Source organism: Cynocephalus volans, chromosome 6 (assembly GCF_027409185.1).
Source record: "Cynocephalus volans isolate mCynVol1 chromosome 6, mCynVol1.pri, whole genome shotgun sequence".
NCBI classification, from domain to species: Eukaryota; Metazoa; Chordata; class Mammalia; order Dermoptera; family Cynocephalidae; genus Cynocephalus; species Cynocephalus volans.
Window position 1 is genome coordinate 66,201,125 of NC_084465.1, and position 24,697 is coordinate 66,225,821.

General features: G+C 37.7%; 1 protein-coding gene across 4 annotated transcripts in view; it reads right to left on the minus strand.

Moving 5' to 3' along the window:
• The window catches only part of CDK6 (cyclin dependent kinase 6), a 218,353-nt gene that overhangs the window by 37,595 nt on the left and 156,061 nt on the right, over positions 1 to 24,697 (minus strand). For 3 of the 4 annotated variants that reach the window (XM_063099436.1, XM_063099437.1, XM_063099435.1), the window contains exon 5: positions 13,748 to 13,857. The exons of the other annotated variant lie outside the window; for it this stretch is intronic. In XM_063099436.1, coding sequence (XP_062955506.1) covers positions 13,748 to 13,857 — 110 coding nt within the window. The remainder of the gene's footprint in view (positions 1 to 13,747; positions 13,858 to 24,697) is intronic. 4 annotated transcript variants of the gene reach the window in all.

The window sequence follows — 24,697 nt, forward strand, 5'->3', positions numbered from 1 at the left end:
ACCATCAACTCGTTAGGCCAGATTTCCATTCTCTATCCTTCACATCTGTCATTTTCTCACCATTTTAAACTTTTTGTTCTTTTCTCAGCATTCTGTGAGAACTTCCAATGTTGTCCTTTACAACAATAATTTCATTTCCTACAGTATTAATTTTACTTTTACTTCCTACTATCAGATTTTAATTGTGCTACTGTACTTGCTTTCCTTACAATTCCACATCTCGTTCATTTACCTTCTCATCTCAGTTTGCTGTTTTTACATTTTAGAATGTTCAATTCTTGTGGCTTTTTGTTTCTGTTTTAGACACTATGTCTTTCTGTTTTAGACACTATGTCTTCTAACACTCTTTTGAGTTAGTCTACTGATTTTTAGAAATTTTATTCTGATTTTGCTAGTTAATAATTTTCAGGATTTTGTATCTTTTTTGAGTCTTTTGGATAATGTTACTTTGCCTTGTTTGGTAGCAGTTTTTCAAAACTTACAGGAAGTTTTTTCTTTTAGGTTTGTTTTCTGATTCTTCTAAGAGAAGCAATCTACCCAAATAATTTGTAGTCAACACAGTGTATACACTACTTTGAACTCATTCTGTAAACACTTAATGTCTCTGAGTAGTTTTTTGATTTTAACATTTAGCATGTTTCATCTAATATTGCTCTCGTGTTTCTGTCCCCACCTACTAAATATCTTATTCTCACCTCCAGAACCCCTGGTCCCTTTTTGCATGTATGTTTTTCTGATACTTGTAGTCTTCTCTCTGAGAGAGAAAGAGATGTAATACTGATGGCAGAGCTAAGTCAATAGTACTGTGTTCTCAATAGCAATAGTAATGGGAATAGCTGCCCATTTTTTGAACTGAAATCAATCTTGTATTTCTGAAACAAAGGGAGTGAGAGAGGTGGAAAAAGGTCTACCTATTTTCAGGTGCACATAACAAACCTGTGTCACCAAAAGAGTTTTTCTCTAGTTCTGGCTAAATGGGAATTCTCCCAAATAATTTTGATAATTATTTCACTGCCAGTCTTAATTTTTAATATTGGATGTTTTTGTCTTTTTAGTAAGAAATTGAGGGAGGGGTAGTAGGTATCATTTTAAACTAAAAGCTCCTAATATTTTGAATAAATTTTGATTGAGGGCCCACAGAGGTAATGTAAGAGGAAGCTGTTAATATGCCATCTGTAAATAAGATACCAGTACAGAGAAAAATGAGAAATGTCTAAATACTAAAGTCCAGTGCCATTTTTAACTGGGGCTGTATACTGCTTAACTGAGTTTCTTTGAAATTAACTTGATTGCATGCAGAATTCAATATGACTCTGACAAGCAAAACGGATACAGCAATTGACTTCCAAATTACTTCTGAATATTGAAATATTAGTATGTCAAATTATTACCAATTCAGTGGTCGAGCAACATAGCACAAACACATTTGGCAGGCTTGTGCTGCCTGACTTTCAAACTTTTGGATCTCCTCCCAGGTTCTGGACAGGGAATGTCCACCAAACTCTGACTGTGCCAGTGATAAGAGAAGAGCTGGTAGCATCCAACTCAGTTCGTAGTAAAATCTAATTTCCACTGGAAATCTGCCATTTTCAATTGTCATTTTAATATTTCAATTTGCAAGTATATATGGTCCATACATCTGTAACTGTGTCTGTCACACTTTTGTTATTATAAAAATGTTTGTGCGTGCATGTGTGTGCATGCACACACACACTCCTAAGCAGCCAACAACTCTTAATCCTATCTATGAGTAAATTTTAATACCTGTAAATTTAATTTAGAAAGCAAAAATAGAGCAATAAGTTGCAAACCCAGTACTATCATGTATCATCAGAGAAGGTTGACATGGAAGACCATGTTGAATGCTCTGTATTTCCCATGGTTAAAATGGGAGGAGGAAGAGAAGGGAGAGAGTGACAGAGGGAGAGAGTGGAAGAGAGAGAGGAGGAGGAGGAGAAGAGGGGTGTGGAGGGGAAAGAAGAGGAGAAAAGGAGATGAAGAGAGAGAGAAAAGGAAACTAGGTAATACCTTATATTTCTATAAGAAAATTGCCCAGTACTTCTCAATTAAACCAAGCACTGGGTCTTACCAGAGGCCAGCTCCTTCAGCCACCATGAGGGCCAGATGGGAAGCAGACTCTCAGTGCAAAACAACGGAACATGGGTATCAGACAGACACAGACCTCCCCACAGCAGTTGGCCAAATGAAGTTACCTGCAGATTGTCATTAAAACCTATCATTTTAGTACAGATCTAGGAGAATCTTTTGTAACATCCTACCATTTGTTGTAATTTAGCACCTTAGCACTGTTTTGTGGGAAATTATGCAGTCATATAATAAAATATCATGAATTTACATTTATCTGAATAGTATCTTGTAATATTTACTATATTTATTGTCTTATCTAGTAAGTTTGCATGAACATTATAAAACAATAAATGTAAATGTTACATCAGGCTTTGAAGGAGTTACCGAGTAACCCAGACTCAACTCAGATCAGAGGTCCAAACTCCAGCTAAAATAATTTTGTGTAGGCCTGGTACTTTTTATTTCGTAGGGCTGGGAAATACCTCCTGTTCATGAGAAAAAGGAGATGATGAGAAGTTTGCCACCCACTAAAGATTAGATTGGTAAGAACTGGCTTTCAATGCATAAAATATCTACTTTTTCAACCAGTGTTTTATAATAAAAAGTGGGTGGCTTCTTGCCTCATACTGAATATTTTTATCCAACTTAGTGGTTGAAAGACTTGACCAGGTAGACCTGAGACTTTATGACAGGCAGACTTGAAACAATTAGTCTAATTCTTTTCCTAGTTAGAGGAAGTGACTGATGGAAGTGCTTCCAGAGTTATTCCAAGGAGTAGACCCAGAAGACAAAATCTGAAGTTCAATGATGCATGAGCTCTGGTGACTAACAAAGAAGGAAGGAAGAATGCAGTAAAGAGGAGGCCCAGGCTCCATGTCCTATCTGGAAGGAAGATCAGAATGCAACATACATTACTCTCCAAGCCTAGGCAGAATGATCTTTGGACTGCCTGTGCACTGGAAAAAACTAATCTGAGCAGTTGCGTGGGACTTTATCAAAGATAATTTTTTCTTTAACTGAAAAAATGAGGTCGATTCCTTCCCTATCACTACCCAACTGATAGAAAGGAAACCCACAGTGAATTTTACAGTTGAGAGAGGTCTCTCATGCATCAAACCAATCTTAACAACAGCTTTTAAAAATTACCATATTCACTTATGTTCCACTTGATATTATTTTTAAATAGGAGTAGAAGAAGTAGCCAAGGCTTACATAAGAGTTCTCGTCTTGCTTTATTCTTGACAACCTTTCTTAATGTTTGAGAATTTCAATCCTACTTCCCACCTTAAGCTAAACACAGAGTTTAGTTGAAGCTTTTTGGAGGGTAGTTTGGGTTAGCTGGCAGAATTTAAAAAATATGCATGTTATTTGACCCTGTAATTTCACTTCTGGAATTCACCATACAGAAATACTTGGACAAATGTTCCATAAAACAAGCAAAAGGATATTACTGCAACACTGTTTGGAATGGGATAAAACAAACAAACAAACAAATAAACCTTAAATGTTCATCAACAAAAAATTAGTTAAATTATGAAGTAAATGAACTGTTATTCATCAGTTTAAACATGAGTTGGATCTCTATGTACTGACATAATAAAAATAAAGTGAAAAAGGCAAAGTATAGAAAAGTGTACTATAAGGCCATTTCAGTGAGAGAGATTTACAGGTGTCCATGTGTGCATATGTATTTATGTATTTATAAATACAAATATACTTTTGAATTTGTATTAAAGAAAATCTGGAAGTATACCCAGTGAGTTATTTTGGGATTTTGGTATAGTAACGACAATATTCACAATTTTATACTTATGTACCATTTGGCATTTTTACAACCAGACTATTGTATTTTAAAAATAATTTTTGGTTAATTTTTTTTTTAAATAAAGCTAACTGGCATCTAGATCTCCTAACTTGATCCTTCCTTCAGCAATTATTCTTATTTCTGAAAGTGGCATGTGGAGCAAGGAGAGACAATGAGGCTCCCCAGGTGCAAGCGTTTATCAAAAGATATATTGGGGAAGATCTGCTAGTGCTTATAAACACCTTACACTTGTAAGTTGGCACTCAAGTGCCACCAGTTCAGGGGAAGAAGGCCAAGCAGCTGCATCAACCTCAGCTCTGCTGGTTTTATGTGTAAGGACCCCAACTTCTATAGCCCCCATTCAAACTAAAAGAGATGATGCAGGAAATGGAACAATGAGAAATCAATTTTTCTAACTTGTTTTTCTCCCCATTTCTCCATATATGGCAAGTTTTCTGTTTCTTCTTTATCTTCTTATTTGATGGTTTAGACCTGTACTGTCCAATATAGTACAGGTGGCTACTGAACCCTTGAAATGTGGCTAGTCTGAACTGAGGGGTGCTGTAAGTGTGAAATACACATTGGAATTTGAAAATTTGGTATGAAAAAAAGAATGTAAAATATCTCATTCATTCATATTTTAAAAATATTCATTACATGTTGAAATGACAGTATTTTGCATAAGCTGTGCTAATTAAATATATTATTAATTTGACCTGTTTCTTTCTACCTTTTTAAATGTGTCTACTAGAAAACTTACAACTACATTTGTGACACACATCATATTTCTCCTGGACAGAGCTGGTTTAGAATTGTATAGATGTTCCATAAGGCAACATAAATGTTTTTTAAAAAAAGGAATAGGGTAGAGAGGGAGGCATGTGCATATGCGCACATGAACAAAGACACACACACACACACAGGCACACATACACACACACACCCCAACTGTTATACTGCTACTCTCTGTCCTATGTCTGGCTATTTTTCCAGTGTAGCTCATTACAGCTCAGTGTAGCTGTTGTAGGTCAAACAGCTTTGAGTTCAAGCTCTGCCAAGGATCAGATGTGGGATCCTGGGGCAAGTTACTTGGGAAGATTGAACAGAATAGTGTATGCCAAGTGCTCAGAACAGTACATAAGGATGTGTAATAAGCTCTGTCAACAAGTGTTAGCTGTCCTAGACACGGTAAGAGTTCCAGAAATGACCAACACATGGTTCTATCCAGAAGCAAAGAATATCAGAGTTGGAGTGAATCTTGGGCATTATCCACTCCAATGTTTTAGAACCCTTTTAAATCTCAGAAGCCCAATACAGAGAAAAGATAAAAGCAAGCTGCTCTGATTAAAGCTGAGCATGGGTGCAAGAAGGTCTGGGAACTCCCCAGACTATACATAGGAGGGGATCTTAGGAATCTGTGAAGCACAGTTTGAAGTCAATGGATGTGGCATCCCACTCTTTCCACTTTACAGGTTAAGACACTAAGCTCCAGAGGTTGATGGTTTGCTGTCAGTCACAAAGCTGGTAGGGTGAGGATGGAACACAGACTTAGGTTTCTGGTTCCTAAGAAAGAACATGGTGCTCTGCATGACACCCTTACTGCAGCTATGGTGGACATCATTTGTGCACAGCAAGAACGTGGCTCAGAAAAGTGCCGTGAGAGAGGTAGACAAAATGGGTGGAGCTGCTGAGGGAGACAGAGTACAGAGAGCTCTTCCTTAGAGAGGCAGCTTCTAGGTTCAAGTCTGGAAGATGAGAGAAGGCAGGAGGGCACCTGGGACAAGAGAAAGGCAAGGGTTCTAAGGAGGGAAACCTGAGACATCTTTTGGGGCCAAAATGTAGGTCACTTTCACAAATAGCTACATCTTGGAGAGTAATATGTCCTAAGACCAGAATGAAGTTGGGGCTTTCTTTAGAAAGGTCTTGAGGGCCAAGGTTTCTGTATCAGTTTTAGCAAGTTTTTGAAAAAGGGTGACAACAGAAATGTTAATTTACTGGAAGTACACTAATGAGTGGAAAAGTGTCACCTCTCCCTCAGGGTGATGGAGATGCAAAGGATTACTCAAAATGAGACGGATTGGCAGGCCAGTGCTCCAGGCTGGGTGATTGTTGAAGGCCTAAATCAGGGTGGTGGAAATCATGATGGAAAGGCACAAGATCTGAGAGACCCTATGGAGACAGATCCATAGGACTTGAATATAGAAGGATGAGGACGACTCCAAGGTGATTTTGAGGACCTAGCTGGGTAACCACCGATGTGGCTTCCATTAACAGAAAAAGGGAAGGCAAGAAGAGAAGCTGGTTTGAGAGTTGGTGAAGACAAGGTGTTTGTGAGATGGCTGGTAGAAGAGTCAGTCCACCAGGAGACTGAAATGTGGGTCTAGAGCCCCACTGAGGGTCATCTGTATCTTATCTAGTCAGAACACTCTTTGGAAACATCTAGGTTTGGGAGAAGAGAGACGAAGAGCTGGTAAAGGGAATGAAGGCAGAGGCATCCAAGAGGGTGATCCTTCACCCATAGCAAGGGCAGGGAGGCTTTCATGGAGTGAATGGGGAGAAGATTCGAACGCTGCAGACACCAAGTGAGACGAGAATGGAGAGAAGGCCCCGGGATGCAATGCTGAGGGGGTCGCCATCAACGTCCAGGGCAGAAGTGGGAGGACTGTGTGGTCAGAGGAGCCTGGGTCCAGAGACTCTTCTTGTCATTTACTAGCTGTGGTTCTCTGAACTACTTAACCTGTTCGGCCCTCAGCTTTCTGATCTGCAAAATGCAAATGACAACAGTACCCATACAGTTCTTCTGAGATTTAAATGAAACTCTATATTTTCAAGTACTGAATACAGTGCTTGGCTCACAGTAAGTGCTCAATAAATGTTACATATTATTTTTATCACTGGAAGGGATTAAGGAACAAGCAAGTGGTGAGGAAGCGGAGGCTATTTGTAGAGACACTATTCTTTTAAGAAGTCTGGCCATGAAGGGAAGGAGAAAGATTGAGGATACAAAAAGGGGAATGAGGATCTCTTCCAGGATGGAGAGAGGAGCTGGGAGATGGGGTGAAGAGGCAAATCAGAAGGGATGATGGGTGAAGTGAGAGCCTGCAAGCAGGGTAGCATCAAGAGCATGGATTGAGGGATTTGCCTTGTAAGGAGGCAGAATGCATCCTTCTCAGAAATAGGAGAGAAGGAGGAGAGAGGGTCAACATGAGAGATTTTTGAGCTGAAAGAAGGGGGAAGCTCATCTTGATGGCCTCCCTGATCTCAACTAATTGGGAGAGGAGGCTGAATCCTGAGCAGGCAGTGTGGAGCGGATGGGGCTTAAGGACTGTGGGGGTAGAAGAGGAGAAATCCTAGCGTGGAACGGGTCTGAAACCAAAGGAGGGGAGCTGGAGGAGTGCGGACTTGCCCACCAAAAGCCCAGCTGGCAAGTGCTGAACAAGCACGTGTGCTCAGTTGTCCTCATCTCTGTCTGTAGGTAGGGCTTTCTTTCTTTTTTTTTATCTTGGTGGCTGGCTGATACGGGGATCCAAACCCTTGACCTTGGTGTTATCAGCACAATGTAAAGCTTTCTTTTTTATGGTGGCGCACCTGGGTGATGATGTCCCTCAGGTGCAATGTACCTGAGAAGTGAACAGAGAACCTGAGTTCATCTCAAGGGTCACCAAATGCCTAAGTACCGGGTAAGGGGACAAGGAGAGTGTAAGTGAGTGACACCACTGCTGAGTCACCCAGACCCTCGACCTGCTCTGTCTCCACCTGTGTGCAAAGCACTTCCATCAGTAGCGTTTCTTCTTACCCTGTAGTCGCTTGATGCTTAAAAATCACTGGTCCTGAATGTCTCCATGTGATACAATTGAGACCAGGGAAACAGGTATATAAGAGGATGGCAAAAAGAAGTTGAGAGGCTTTCGCAGAATAATGCAACCAAGCAGCAGATGGCTAAGAATATTGCACTTCTCTTCTCAGGGGGGATAGAACATCTGCAGAAAAAGGCCTGGTTTTAGTTACTTTGAAGGAGACTGTGAGGAAAAACTCAGGGAAGCAGGGTAACTTGTTGCCTCCAAACAAGGATTCCAAGAGGCAGAGCAGAAAGGATTAACAGAGGTAGAGAGAGCCAGAGAAGGGAGGTGTTGGTTGGAACAGGGATGGGAACATGAGAGGAAGTAGTGGACCTGCAGTTGTCAGTAAAAGGGAAGCAGTGATTTGTGAAGTAGGAGGGAAGAATCTGATGTCAGAATGGTTGGAAGAGTACTAAGAAGATAAAATCTAGTTTGTAGAGAAGACCATAAAACAGGCCCAGGGTGCCAGACCGGAGAGGCCCTGGGTTGGGGAGCTGGAGGGCTAAGAGCTGTCCCAACAGGGAAAGACCAAGCCTGATGGCAGCTTCTCAGTATACATCATGAAAATGAACATATTTATCAAATTCATGTTGAAGATACACATTAAGAATAAAAGAAAATAGGGCTGGTTGGTTAGTTTAGATGGTTAGAGTGCAGTGTTGATAATACTAAGGTCAAGGGTTTGGATCTTCATACTGGCCTGCTGCCAAAAAAAAAAAAAAGAATGAAAAAATCAGTACTGATTACATTACAGAAGTACTTACTTGCTCATACAGAACTACCCTGTATGCATTACTCAGTCAAGATTGGTCCTTTTCCTGGGTACCATCTTGGGTATTTCCTCACTAAAGAAAGTGCTCCTTTAGAATTCATGCTGCTTGACTGGTTCTTTAAAGAAGAAGAAAAAAATGTCTAGGAAAATATCCAAGAAGAGACGAGAAATCTGGAAGTCCAGCAAGGGCCGTAGTTGCTACACACATGTTCTGACCTACCCTGAGGTGATGCGTTTCCTCTCACAGGCTAGGACTCACCTTCTGGTGCCTCAGTGTCTGGGGCTGCAGGTTAAGGACCTCATTTCCTTGATGTCACTAATGAGAGCACTCAAATATGGGGAAGCACAAACACAGTAACCAATGGGAAAGTTGGCAAGGCACTCAGTGACATTTTAAAGGCTGAGCCACAAAGGACAGTTTCACTGTCAGTTTCTCAACTACTGGGTGTTTAATTCATAGAAATCAATGATGACAAGCCTAGAGAGGCCACCAGACAAGGGGAAATATATGGATGAAGCCCCGTTTGTTTCCTTCTAACAGTAACTGTATTTGTTATAGTCTTCCTGGTGGCATTTGGCATTTCTCAGCTAGGGATCAGCAGAGCTGGCAACCCAGAACTTCTAAGAATTACTATCTGTTTACCACAATCTCTACATTCGAAGAATTAGTAGCATGTCTTATTTTTTAAATGTGCATTTTCTTTTTATGACTCTGCTGTAACTTGGAAAACCCCATAACTTTCAAACCACAGACAACAGTTCTGACCAGGATCACAAGGCAACCGATAGATACCTGGAGAGTTAACACTGTGAATTTATTTTGCCATGTAGTTAAAAATCAATCCAGCTCATCCATCCATCTGTCCATCCACCCATCCATCCATCCAGTTCCATCCTTTAAGCTGACTAGTTGGCTGTTGACCAAATTCATAACAATTTTTTTTAGTATTAAAATATAACTCAATGTGGAATGAAGATGTGTTACCTATGGAGGAAGAGTTGAAGGAGGAAGATAAAGAATCCAGCTCTTACCCATTCTGTAGAATGTGTCTGTGGGTCAGTGTGGGCAATCATTAAGCTCAGATCATAGTGACAGATGGTATTTAAACTCCCTAGCTCTTTGTCAACCATCTGCCCTAAGACTCTCTTTATGGATTTCATATTTCCTAGACATTCAATTTTAGAATAGAAGGCATGTACCTTTTAACAATATGATGGAGCATTGGTCCACCTTTCCAATACAGAAGAGATGGAAAATCAAATCTATTAAACGTGTGATTTGCTTCTTGACCTCTCTAAAATATCATTGCTGCTACATTGGAATAATACATAAAACATTCCAGAAAAAAAATATGCTCTAGGAGACCAAACAATAGCATGGGCAGAAACACAGCAGAGTAGAAAAATCAAAGGCTATGGAGTCAGGCAGACCTGGGTTCAGATTTGGCTTTGTCATTCAACAGTTGTGTGTCCATGGACAAGTTACTCACCATCTTTGTGGAAGGCTCTAGTTCATTATCTGTAAAGTCTGGATAATAGCCCCCAGGATAAGGTTCTAATGAGGTAATGAATGTGAAGGACCCCAGATCTGGGCCTGTCACATGACAAATGTTAACTCCCTTTGCTTCTTCTCTCCTCCCGATGCCTTGCTGATGCATAAGTGATTATTCTGCAAAGATTTTATATAAATAACTAGGATGTGACCTCTAAGAAAGGTTAATCTGGACTTCTAGACTTCAACTGAGAAATCTCCTTCACTCCCCCAAAACAGTCTTCTTATTACAGCCACTCAGAGTACCCTACACATCTTCACAGCACTTACCCCAGCTCTGGTTGATTAACTAATTATACATGTAATGCCTCTCTTCTCTACTAGGATTTAAGTTATCCTTCTAGAGTGGGCCTTGTATATAGTAGCCACTCAATAAATTATTTGTAGACTGAATGGAACACACCGTTACAGGGTTTCCAACATGTGACATATATCACTAGTGATATGTGAGATAATTTCAGGGGGTGAACATGGATTTAATAATTTTCCTACCAATTTTTATGGTTATATATTTATTCTAATGTGTATCAGGCAAATAACTGGCTTACCAAATCTATAGTTTTATTATTTTTGTTTAAGATGAAGCTAAATAAAAAAAGTTGATTTAGCATAGCAAAAAAACTAAGTAAATAACAGTACAGTTGTCATAAGAATATGGCAAAACAATGAAGGTGATAAAGAGATGAAAAAATTTGGGAATTACTGCCTTAGCAACAAGAAGAAACCTGGAGTGGACACATGCCAGAATTCCCTGATTTAGGATTAGCCTAAAGTAATGAGGAAATCTGCTTTCAGAATCAATGGCTTTTGAATTCTCAACTGGGTCACCACTGAATCAATTAGGAGTCAGGTCAGAATCAGGTCAAGCAGGGGGTTGGACCCCAGAACACATCTAGCGTAACTAAGAAGCGTTCCAGGTTCAAATATCTGGGTGATATCACAGGAAATACCAAATGTGAACTGAGCAGGAACAAGGGTCAGATCCCATGGCCACATTCAAGGGCACAGCCAAACCAGCAGGAACTACCTAGGAGACAAGGCACCCACCCTAGTAATGACATGTGATTGGCCTGGATTCATTCTCTTGCAACCTCAAAGGCACATGGACCTGGTTTCTGATATTTCTTCCCCCTCCAAGCAACTACTTTTCAATTTACTACCTTTGTGCAAGGCTCTAGGAGAAAGTGTATTTTCTTATGTGCGCATCGTAAGAGCCAATGGGTCTCTACCCAATATCTCACTTTTCCAGCAAACTGAAGCAGATTGTTGCCATTATTGTCAAAGAAGCCTTTCCTTGAGCCTCCAACATTTGAGTCCCCCTTCTCGATCCAAATGCCAGAGTGGAGAAAGGGGTATTCCTGTCATCTTAGATTGAAACACAGAATGAATTTTGCCACAGAAAAAAGGTTGTGATGAATTAGCACAATTGATGTTTCATGTATGTTACAGATTATACAGGATTCTGCAAGCTAGGCTGGGAACCCAATAACCAATTATACTATCACTTCAGTGGAAAATGTTTTTTAATGCTTTAAAATAAAATTTTTGATTGCACTTGTTCCATCAGTGGGGACTGCCTAAACTTAAATATACAGCAAATTTCTTAGTAATAAATGCTTATTTCTTAAATTTTATCTTTCTTCTAACATCTTTTTTAAAAAATTGGTTTTTATCATCAATCTTGGCTAGTATTCAAGTCTGTATGGTTGAAAAATAACTGACTGCCCTCCTACCGTACCAAAAGAAGGACTTTTACATTTGAGGACAATTCTAGACACATAAATGTAATTCCAATAAGCATTTCTCTAATCAATTCTTAGCTGCACCAAGTTATTCCTGGGATGAACTAGAATGACTGTCCTAACTCTCGCCCTGCTCTATTGACAGTAAATTATTCCCAGTTCTGACCATAAGCCTTTAATGCAATGTTTTCCACACTTGGATGAAAATAATTACCTGAGGCATTTTTTATAAACAAGAATTCCCACCCCCAGTCCGGTAATGAATCAGATTCTCAAGAGAGATGCCTGAGAGCCGCACTTTTAAAGACTGCCCATCCCTGGTGATACTGTCATCCAACCCCAGTGGTTCTTACCCTGGAGGGGGTATTGAGATCATGTGCAGGGCTTGTTAAAAACACAGCTTGCTGGACCCCAGCCCAAGAGCTTCTGATCCAGTAGGTCTGGACTACAGCCTGAGAATCTGCACTTCCAACAAGGTTCTAGGTGATGCTGATGATGCTCGTCCAGGGGCCTCACTTTAAAAGTCCCTTATTTAGCATGTTCAGCAAACACTGCAGTTGAGTTCAATATTAACTTTTTTTCTCCCCTCCTTGGTTGAAAAACAATGCAGGATTAGTACTGGAAAGACTGCCTTTGCATGTATACCCCTGTTACTTCTTAGCTGCCAGATGTTAGACAAGTAAACTTACCACTCCATCTCAGTTTCCTCTTACTGTGAGCAGTAAAAAAGGTAGCATAAGAGAAGAGCTTTGGTGCTGTACTTGGCACACAGTAGGCCTGCATTAAACACCTTTGTAGTTTGATCTCCTTTACAGCCCATCCTATGAGCTACAGATGACTCTGCTGAGTTCTAGAAATAGTTCCCCAAATTTATTACATGCATAAAACCTTGTTTGGTTAAAACAAACAAACAAGCAATGGCTGACCACTCCTTTTTCTTGAGAGCTATCATGCAGCTACATTTTGAACATATCATGTCCAGTGGGAATACATTCAGCCTCCCTACTCATATTTTCCCATGGAAATAAAAATAGAAAAGAGAGATTAGATTATGATTAGGTTCTTTGTTTAATTTCGACCAGGCTGAACTTAGTACCCAGGTATGGATTATTTTCCTGGCATATCTTTATTATATTGTTTGGCTATTTCTTGTGACCTGAAAATCAAACAAATGAATAACAGACTCTTAGACTCAGAGGGGCCCTGAAGGTCATCTAGCCTACCTATCTACTCTACGAAAGCTGCTGAAAACACTGTCAGTGTGTGGTGGGCCAGCCTCTTCTCTGACACCCAGTGAGAACTCACAAACCCCAATCTACTCTTCAGATAACTGTCTAATCATTAGATTTTCTTCTCTCTGATCAAAAATTTTTATTTCTGTAATTTCTATATCCTTGGTCCTATTTCTGCCCTCTACAGTGCCTGAATATGTCTAATCTCTCCTCCACAGGGCAGCGTTTAAAGTATTGTGAAATAGCACTGACATCCTCCTTGCCTATTCTTTTTCAGCCTAAATATTCTGTTTTCTCAACTATTCTCACCCTCAAAATTTCCGTTAAAAAAATCTCTATATACTTAGCAGTCCTGGTCCTCCTTCTGTGGATAAAGTCCACCTTGAGGATATTTCCTCACTAAAAAAATACCACAATATGCCTCATGTTCACCATGTCCTATTATCACCAATAAAAACAATGTAAATCTAAAAACAGTGGAGTGAGTATTCCCTTCCAAACAGACTTTCCAAGAGCTGGAACCTACTGGCATACAAAACTACACTGTAAGGACTGAGAAGACAGTTTCAGGAATGGCTTGGAAGTGGAAGCCTGGAGCAGGTAGATCTGGACGTTCTGACCCTCCTTGAGAGAGAAATGTCATGCTGCCACTTAAATTTACTGAAAACCCAAAGTCTCTTTTCAAGGAAAGCATAGTGAAACAAAATGTATATCTTACTTTCTACGAAACATTTCTGCAAATATGCAGCCAACACTCCAGAGATCCACGGGGGTGGCGTAGCTGGACTGGAGCAAGACCTCTGGAGCTCTGTACCACAGCGTGACGACCTGCAACGGCAAACGGATCTGGGCGTTACTGAGGAAGGTGGCTCTTGGCTTAAACTTCTCATCCTGGGAGGTTTAATGACAAGATCCAGTTCGGAAGAACTCCTATAAAGCACATGGGGACACTGTGATCGAAGCAATAAGTAAATAGGGCTTACCACTGACAGGTCAGGAAATTATGTGATCCCTACAACCTGGGTTGGTACCGGGGGCTGCTGGATGGCAAACACTGATGTCTACAGAGCACCCAGGACAAGTCAAAACTGCTCTTATAAGTCCTCTGCCATGCTGCTCTTTTTAGAAAACAAATAAAAAATGGGGAGGAACTTATGAGAGAATGTGTAACCCAACTATTTGGGTTCATGTGTAAAAGTCATCCAGAGGAAGGGATTTCAAAAAGAGAAGAAGCCCATTTAATACAGAGTAGTGCATATTAATAGATGAATCAAACACAACTGTAATTACTCTGCCAGCTTGAGGGCTGAGAAAAATATACCATGTCAGGGCTTCATATTTATGAGTGTATAAGTGTTCAAGTGCTTCCTTTTTTGGGGAGGAAGGGTATATATTCTATGGATACATGAAATGAGGGTATATTCTTTATTGTAAGATAAGAAATTCAATTCATAAATCTATTAATAAGCTTTTTATATTACTCAGATCCCTTTTATCCTTATTGTTTTGTCTAACTGTATTATTATTGTCTATCTAAATTTCCTGAAATTCTGCTTTATGTATTTTGATTCTACATTACTTGGTGCATTAAGATTGCAGTAGCGAGTCTCCAAAAATGGCTGCCATCAATTTTATTAGCTCTTTATATGCATGCACTACTCCTCCCATCAAGGGATGGAGTTTATTCACCTTCCATTGAATCTGAGTTGGCCTTAGTTACTTGCTTGACCTATAAAACATGGTGGAAGTAATATCTGAGACTCTAAACCTAGGTCATAAGAAACCTTGTAGCCTGGGCCTCTTTGAATGCTTGTTCTCAAGATGCTACTTCTTGGAACCCAGCTGCCATGCTGTGTGAAACCCTTGAAGATGCCCTGGTCGACAGCCCCAAGGTGAGCTCTCAGCTGAAAGCCACGTGAGTGAGCCACCTTGGACAGTCAAGCCCAATTGACCCTCCAGACGACTGCAGTTCCCGCCAATGTCATCACACAGAGCAGAAGAACAGTCCAGCTAAGTCCAGCCAACTGACAAGATTACAATAATAATAATAAATGGTGGTTGTTTTAAGTTTTGAGATCACACAGCAACACTGAACTGGAATAAGATTCTTGCCAGGTTCCCTCTCTTCATCTCATTTAACATGTTTTGCTTTGAATTCACACAGGGATCAAGTTTCCTTTATGGGATACCTGGTTGATATCTAAAGGAGGGATGGTAGTGATGTAATAGAAATAAAAAACAAAACATAAAACCGAGAGTACCAAAACAATACTGTCCAGTTATCATTTGGCTCTAAAATATTTTTCCAGCATCATTTCCCATAGTACCTCCATATCTTTTACACTCTGGTCACACACTATCCTATACCACTGGTTCTCAGCCCTGACCTTGCATCAGAATCAACCATGGGCCTTTTGGAAAAACTCAGGTATCTGAGCCTTATCTAGCCCCTACTGAATTAGATCTTACAGGTTGGGCCCTTGGAGTTTTTCTTTTCCTTCTTTCTTTTTTAAAAAGTTTTTCAGGTGACCCTCACGCTTGGCTAGGCTTGAGCACCACTAGATTATACAAACATATCAGATAGCTCCTGCCTCCTTGCTTTTGTTTACATTATTCTCCTAGCCTGGTAAACACTTCTTTCTCCTCTACACACAAGTGGAAATTCTACTTGTCCTACAAGGCCCAGCTTGGATACCACCACCTCCCAGAACCTGCTGCTACCTGAAAATCAGACCTTGTAACATAGTTCAGAGTATGGTTCCTTCCTGAGGTCATGACCCTGACTTTGCCCATGGTTATATCTGTAAATACCTATCACAATACTGTACACATAAAAATAAAGGTTTAACCACATATCAAATTAATGATTTTAAGGCAATCATTCTCAGAAAGATAATTGGGCAAAATTCAATGACCAATCATTCCCCAAAGAGAAGGAGCTACTTTTGCTAAGGAGAGTGTCCAATTCTTGTTTTTAGTTGCATGATTTATTTCTGCTGTATTAATACTTCTAGCTGAAGGAACACTTCCTTGCTTCTCTAAATATTGTAAACAAAAGTGCAGGTGCAAACTGTCTATCAAGTTCCACTCAAGTGGTTTACAGACATGCACAGATATTGTGAGGGCACACATTTATCTTTTCACCTCAATTCAAAATAAAGTCTAGCATCATATGAGATAAAAAGTTTAATATGAATACAGTATTATTTTAGCTGTTCTAAGGAAACTGATTTCTGATTGATTATCCATCCTAAAAATCTTTAGTAGGGCTGACTGTCCTAATTTTCAATACTTTAGTCAGTGATACTTATTGTGATCATCAAGTAAATGTTTAGACAGTCAAAATAATAAGGACAATATTGATATGTTTAGAAAGTTCTCTTCTATTTTTCTTAAAATTCAGTTACCACTCAGAATGTAGAATGAATTTTTATCAAACGCTTTTAAAAACTTTTACTAATAATGACCATATGATCATTTTCCTTCATTTTATTAATGATATATGAATTATGTTAATAGATTTCCTAATATTGTACTATCCTTGTCTTCCTAGAATAAATCATTCTTAATCATTGTGTATTATTCTTTTAAGATACTCTGGATTGTATTCGTTAATGTTTATTTAGGATATTAACTTATATTCATAAATGAGAGATCTATAGCTTTCTTTCTTGTGGTAATTTTTCATGTTTTGATATCAGAGATATGTAAGCTGTCCTCTTTTCTATATTCTGGAATAGTATAAATGACACAAGAATAATCAGTCCTTTGAGGCTGAAACAAACTCACTCATAAAACCGTATGGGTCTGGATCTTTGTTAGCATGTGTCTTTAAAAATCTTTTCATTTCTTCTTGGTAATTAGTCTGTTCAAGATTTAACCTCTTTCTGAGTCAATTTTTGTAATGATAAAGGTTTTTATCATTAAAAATTATAGATTTAAAATGTATTTGCTTAAATTTGTGCAGAGTATTTCTTATCATTATTTTAATCTTTTTTTTTTTTTTTTTTTTTTGTCGTTTTTTCGTGACCGGCACTCAGCCAGTGAGTGCACCGGTCATTCCTATATAGGATCCGAACCCGCGGCGGGAGCGTCGCCGCGCTCCCAGCGCAGCACTCTACCGAGTGCGCCACGGGCTCGGCCCATCATTATTTTAATCTTATGTTTCCATAGTTATATTGACTTTTTCTTAATGTTGTATATTTTTATTTTCTCTTTATGTACATTAGGTTTGCCAGTTTAGCTATATTATTATTATTATTATTATTATTTTAATGACATAAGGTTTTATTTTCACTTTGAGAGGAATATTGTTTCATTTTATAATTTGCTGATTTTTATCTTTTAAAATTTCCCCCTCCCGGTTTCTTTTTCTTTGTTGTTGTTCTAGCTTTTTTTTTTTTTTTTTTTTGAGTTGAAACTTGGCTTATTTATTTTCAATTTTAATTAATGACAGAACATTTGGTTACATATTTTTAAATGAACTTGTCTCATTTTTGTTCATCAGTATATAATATGTAATTTATGTTTAGTTTTCTCTTTAACCCAAGAGTACACTACTTTGAAGAATAAATTGTTTAGAAAACTTCCATATGGTCAGGTTATTTATGGTCAGGTTATTTATGGTCATCTTTTAATTGTTGGATTTCTAGTTTTATTGCATCACAATCAGAGAATGTAACCTGTACAATTTCTGTTTGGTAGAATTTATTATTGTTTTCTGTATGATGATGTGTATAACAGGCCTTGCTCTGTGGGGTGTCAGAGAGTATTCTTTTTTAAGTGTAAAGTTGTTTATCATACAAATCCTTGCTTATATTTTTCTATACTTTGTCAAACTCTGAAGGAGAATTGAGATTTTTGTTGTCTTTCCCCCAGTATTTCCTTGTATTTCTAAGGGTTTCTGCTTTATGCACATCGGCCTTATGTTTCTGGTAAATAAAATTAATGTTAACAAAAATATCAATAAAACAATAAGAATTTGGATAATGGTAGACATTAGACATAACATAAATCCTAGCAATTCAGTTAAAAATATAATGGAAAAAGGAACCCATTCACAACAGTAACAAAAAAATGCAAAATATTGAGGAGTTTAAAAAAAACCTGTAAGACCTATATGAAGAAAACAAAATACTACTGTTGAACATAAAATAAAAACTAAATAAATGGTGAGACAAACCATGACTAAGACTGGAAAGGGCCATATTATAAAGATAATAGTCATTCCTATATTAGCACAAAAATTAAAACAATTCAATGATTTTGGGGAGAAATTTAACTTTGATAATAAGGTACCTCTGGTAGGATAATGCTTAAAAGAGCCAAAAATAGTTTGAGAAATAAGGATATGGGAGATTTCCTCTCTGTTACCAAAATATAATTGAAGGTATTTTAAGCAGCAAATAAAATAGTAGGTGCTAATGGATTAAATAAACAGAATAAAGTCCAGGAAGAGATGGATTTATTTATGGGATTAACATTCTTATAGGTGGCTGAATTTCAACTTAGTGAGAGAAAAAATATACTTCAATATGTGAAAGCAAGACAAGTGGCGATCCATTTGGAAGGAAAAAAGTTTGATCCCTACTTCACATCATATATGAGAAGAAACTTTTTCTACATAAACGTCTTTAAAAATTTTATACATTCAATCTGTAGATCACTTTGCATAATACGGACATTCTCACAATGTTAATTCTTCCAATCCAAGAGCATGAGATATTTTTCCATCTTCTTGCATCCTCTTTAATTTCTCTCAACAGTTATTTGTAGTTCTCATTGTCAATGAAAATCAATCCTAACATTTCATGGAATAATAAAAGACCCTGAATAGCCAAAGCAATCCTGAGCCAAAAAAATAAAGCTGGAGTTATAACACTACAGGATGACAAACTATATTACAAAGCTATAGTAATGAAAACAGCATGGTACTGGCATAAAAACAGACACACGGAGCAATGGAACAAAACAGAGAACTCAGAAATCAGCCCATATACTGACAGCCATTTGATCTTTGACAAAGGCACCAAGAACACCCACTGGGGAAGAGATAGCCTCTTCAATAAATGGTGCTGGGAAAATTGGACATCCATATGTAGAAGAATGAAACTAGACCCATACTTCTCACCATAAAATCAACTCAAAATGGATTAAAGAATTAAATATACATCCTAAAACTATAAAACTCCTAAAAAAAACCATAGGGAAAATATTTCAGGAAGTAGGATTGGGCACAGACTTTATGACTACGACCCCAAAAGAACAGGCAGCCAAAGGAAAAAATAAACAAATGGGATTATATCAAACTAAAAACCTTCTGCATAGCAAAAGAAATAATTAACAGAGTGAAAAGACAACCAACAGAGTGGGATAAAATATTTGCAAGCTATGCATCTGGCAAAGGATTAATATCCAGAAATATAAGAAACTCAAACAACTTAACAGCACTAAGACAAGTAGCCTGATTAAAACTGATTTAAAAATGCACAAAGGAGCTGAATAGGCATTTCTCAAAGGAAGATATACAAATGGCCAACAGACACATGAGAAAATGCTCAACATCACTCAGCATTTGGGAAGTGCAAATCAAAACCACTTTGAGATACCATCTCACTCCAGTTAGGATGGCTAATATCCAAAAGACTGAGAATAATAAATGCTGGTGAGGATGTGGAGAAAAGGGAACCCTACCACTGTGTTGGTGGGACTGTAAAATGGTGCAGCCATTATGGAAAATAGTATAGAGGTTCCTCAAACAACAACCCATAGAACTGCCATATGACCCAGCTATCCCACTGCTGGGTATATACCCAAAGGAATGGAAATCATCATGTCAAAGGGATACCTGTACTCCCATTTTTACTGCAGCTCTATTTAGAATAGCCAAGGGTGGGAACCAGCCTAAATGCCCATCATTGGATGAGTGGATAAGGAAAAATGTGGTATAGCTAATACTACTCTGCTGTAAATAGAATGAAATACTACCATTTGCAGCAACATGGATGGACTTAGAGAAAATTATGTTAAGTGAAATAAGCCAGGCACAGAAAGAGAAATACCGCATGTTCTTACTTATATGTGGAGCTAATAAAAATAAATAAATGAATAAACAAACAAGTAGGGGAAAAAAGACAACAAACACAACAATTTCTTGAATGTGTTAAGAAGACAGATATGATATTGATGGGGGTGGGAAAGGGGGAGTGGGGGGAAGGAAGGAATTGGTAAACAGCCATGAAAATCAACTACATCATATAATGATTTAAAAAAAAAAGTTAAAAAATATAAAATTTTATACGGTTTAAATTTCTTTTAAAATTTCATGAAACATGTAAATATACAAAATAGAACTAGAGAAATGTACCAGAAAAAAAAAGTAGAGAACCTTGGATATGGAGGCCTTTTTTAGGATGGTGCGAAATCCAGAAGTCTTAGATGAAAAGATTCCTAGACACAGTTATTTAAAACTGAAATCATCTTCAGCAAAATAGATAGATAGATAAATAAACAGAGGCAAAAGACAAATGATAACCTGGGAGAAAATGTCTGAAACATGTATGAAGTCAGAGAATTAATATCCATAGTATATAAAGAACTTGTACAACTCAGAAAGAAATAAAACACAATAGAAAAATTGATAAAGACTATGAAAAGGTAATTCACAAGAAGAAAAAGCTATCGAAGAAGATACTCAATCTCATTAAAGAAAGAAAGAATGAAGAAGAAAGAAAGAAAAGAAGGAAGAAAAGAAAAAAAGAAACCCATTACAATAAAGAGGTATTACTGCAGAAATAAACAGAACGACACTATTCACAGTTGCCCATGGTATGGAAAAACTATTTTAAACTGCAAATTGATACAACCTTTATAAAAGAAAATCTGACAGTACCTATATAAGTAAAATTAATAGTGCACATGTCCCTGACCCAGAGTTTATCCTATAGAACTATTCATACTAGTATAGTATACAAACAAGGATGTATTATTCACAAGGATGTTTACTCCAGAATAACTACCAATAGGAGAATATTCTTAAGCCATCAGAAAGAATGGAATAGTTCCTGTTCATTCCTGCTCCACAAAAAAGACGTCCATGATATAATGTTAATAAGTTATGGAACAGTGAGAAATATATTCCAATTTTTTTATTAAAAGTTATGTGTGGGTGTAAATACAATAACCATACGTGTATAGGAAGATGTCTATAAGGACCGACAGACATCAAGTTTTAAATGCACACTTGCCACAAAAACATGGCAGCATGGGAAGTGGAAAGTGGAAAAGAAAAGAGGGGCTGGATGATGATTTCAGTGGTGCGAGTTCAGTCAGTTGCTGTCAGTAAGCATATAATACAGCCCAGAAAAACAGAAATTTCATGGAAGTTGAATAATCTGGTCAGTCACATAGCTGAGATGTAGAAGAGGGGAAATTCTCACCAGGACACTTCAACCCTGTGTTCTTTCCTCAACATCCAACACAGCACCTTTATCTTTAAATTTTTTTAATTAAAAAAAAATTTTTTTTTTAAAAAAAGATGACTGGTAAGGGGATCTTAACCCTTGGCTTCGTGTTGTCAGCACCACGCTCTCCCAAGTGAGCCACGGGCTGGCCCTCAACACAGCACCTTTAATTCAGCACTCCAAACATCCACAAATCAATAGGCAAAGGGACAGGCCCTAATTAAATAATCAACGGGAAACGATTTTAAATTTACTTTGAAATATTTTAATGAGTTTAAAAATCTCAAAAACTCACCTGTCCTTTGGGCTTAAATGATTTCCTTAAAAAAGTTTTAAGAAAAAGATTTCTATTAGTTTCTGGTTCTCAATCATGACAGTGCTCTGTAGGATATAACATCTAATCATCAATTCCCATTTAATAATTTCAATGAAAGCTAAGATTTAAAAATTTCATTTGTATCTGCAATATTTTTGCTTAGTCTACATGTAAATCATTGTAACAAAGCAAGAGGAATTAGATTCATTACTTAAGTTTATGTTATGCCCTATTTTGAACTATGAATATTTGTCTAAAGAGACATCTCTTTGGTTTAATCTTTGTGGAATTCAACATGCTTGAATTCGAAAAGAAAGTATGAATTGTAAAAGACTTACATTTCTAGTTAATTTGCTAATAAAATAACTCCAGCAACGCCCAGTGCCTACACTTAAAAACAATAAATTACTATATTTTGCAATAGATATAAAAGAATAGCTTCTTCTAATAATCATTCCCTAGTTTATGGACTATTATCCTATACGTCAAGAGAGCTTTCTCAGTTTTAATTTGTTAATTTATGTGGCTATTTTACAATCTCCAACCTTCAATCCTCACATCAGGTCACTGTAATTTTAAACATCTCGAATGATGACAATTTCTGTAATTTCATAAGATTTAATATATCTACTACAACTAAATCTAGTTCCAAGTTTTAGGAACAAAATGTATCAAAATTTCCCGACAGTAACATATAAATTCCTTTTGGTTAGGAATTATACTTCCGGGCCACTAAAAACTTTAAGTTAGGCAATAAGAGATTGCCTAACTTAAAAACAGTTTAAGTTACACATAAGCAGAAATTTATTAATTCCTATTTGAAAGCTTTATAAAGAATGGACAATACCGATAAAAATGTTTCAATGTTTTGGTGTATGAAGTAGGGAAAGTTTGCAACAACACATCCAATTAATTTCTACCAAAGTTCTCTATGTTTAATGATTCTAATATCCTTAAAAACAAAATAAATGGTAAATTTAAATTTAAAAACATGTTGAGGGAAACGAGTGCAATATCTCTAAAGGTCAACATTTAGAAATCTATGACAAAGGTAGCTACTAATGATAACAATGCAGTTGTCTAGTAAGCAAAGACAACAATAGAAACTATGGACAGAGTTTGGTGGTTGGAGCCAGCTGGAACCAAAGCAAATACGATGTTTATTACAATCATTACATGTATTAATAGCCTCTAGAGGTGCTGAACTGATTTGGCAACAGGAGGGGAGCAGCAAGAGCAAGGGAGTTCAAGGATATTTACACAAGTGGATGTATCTGTTTAAACTGCTTTGATCTATATTCACAATTTTTAAAACCAGTTCAATACAGTATAAGAAAAAGTATAGCCAAGGCCAACTCTGACTCAAAATACATCAAAGTAAATGGCTTTCAATTAATATTCTAATTAACAGTATTTTATTCATGTACCCTTTCACCAAGATCCTGAAAAAACTGTGAAAGTTATCTGATTCATCCTTACTAGGCTACAACAGAAGAAAAGCATGGTATGAACGTTGTGCAGGATATATTCCTTTGGCCTCTCCTGCAGGCCTCTGCCCTTGTAGACCTCCATCTGCCATGTGCCTCCAGTTTCTTACTGGGTTGGGCCAATGGGAAGCCTCGGCAGGAGTTCTGAGAGAGGGAGAAGAGTGAAGTCAGAGTCCTTAAACTCCATGATTTCCTCCCAGCAAAGCTGTCCAGAGTGGGCTGTGTCGCCATCACAGAGTCAATGTCCACCTTGGGCTGCCCATTCTACCTGATCTTTCCCTCTGGATTCCAGTAACTTCTCCCCTTCTTCCTTTTGAACCTAGGAACGGCAATGGCCTGGCTGCGACTAAGACTCAGGCACCATCTCCTGAGCTCCCCTAAACCCATATCTTTGTAAATCGTGTCAATGTAAACAAATCCTCCTTGAGTTACTTCAGTTTGAGTGTGCCATATATTTCCTGTTGGGACTCCCACTAATCCTGTACATCCAGTTACAGATGAAGTCACTAGTGTAGGTGGCAACTTCTTTTTTAAGACTCAGTTTTCTCATCTGTTAAAGAGAACATCTGGACTGGGTGATCTGTAAGGTGCCCTCTGTTAACATTCTAAGAGTTCCCAAATGATGTGGCAATAGTAAAAATGATTTTAAAAACATATATGCTGTACAGACCCAAGAACTCTATTTTTGGATATCTTTGCTGTCCTTTGATTGAGTCATTACTATGGAGTGTACCAGTGTGGTAATATTCTCCTTCTGGGGTTCACTTCAACAACATGTCTCAAACGCAAACGTAGAAAATGGTTCATAAGGAATATGGATACAATCCTTGAAATACTTCAGTCTTTATTTTATCAAAGTGAAGGCTTTCTAAGCTGTGCTCTAATCTGTTTATTTTGCTTCATATCAATATAACTCTAATATGTATGTTTTTTCCCCTACAAAAAACTATGATGGTTTTGTGAAATGAATATCAAAACTAGTAATAATTTCAGTGACTTTTCATTAAGGGTCTCAAAATTCAGGCATTTAAAATTACACAGTTAAATTAAGAATATTAGAAATAAACAGTTCTAATTCTGTCGAACACAGTCTTCTAATTATAATGCCAGTTAAATGAAAACTATTGAGTTAAATACCAATAACAGTTAACACACAAAGTACTTTGCAACAAATAATGCAGTTATCTCAAATGCACTAATTTGAAATCTAAGGGCCAGAATGAGATGATTTGACACATCACAAAAAATGGCCAAGGGCTGTACAAAAATGAGATAGAGCCTCAGAGCATGGATCACTGTGCCAATACCTCTGTTCGTCTCTGCTCTGATGTGTCCACTACCAGCGGGAAGGCTGATTGTCCTTCCTCTGACCTAGAGCTGCCCTGGCTCATGTGGGCCTGCTG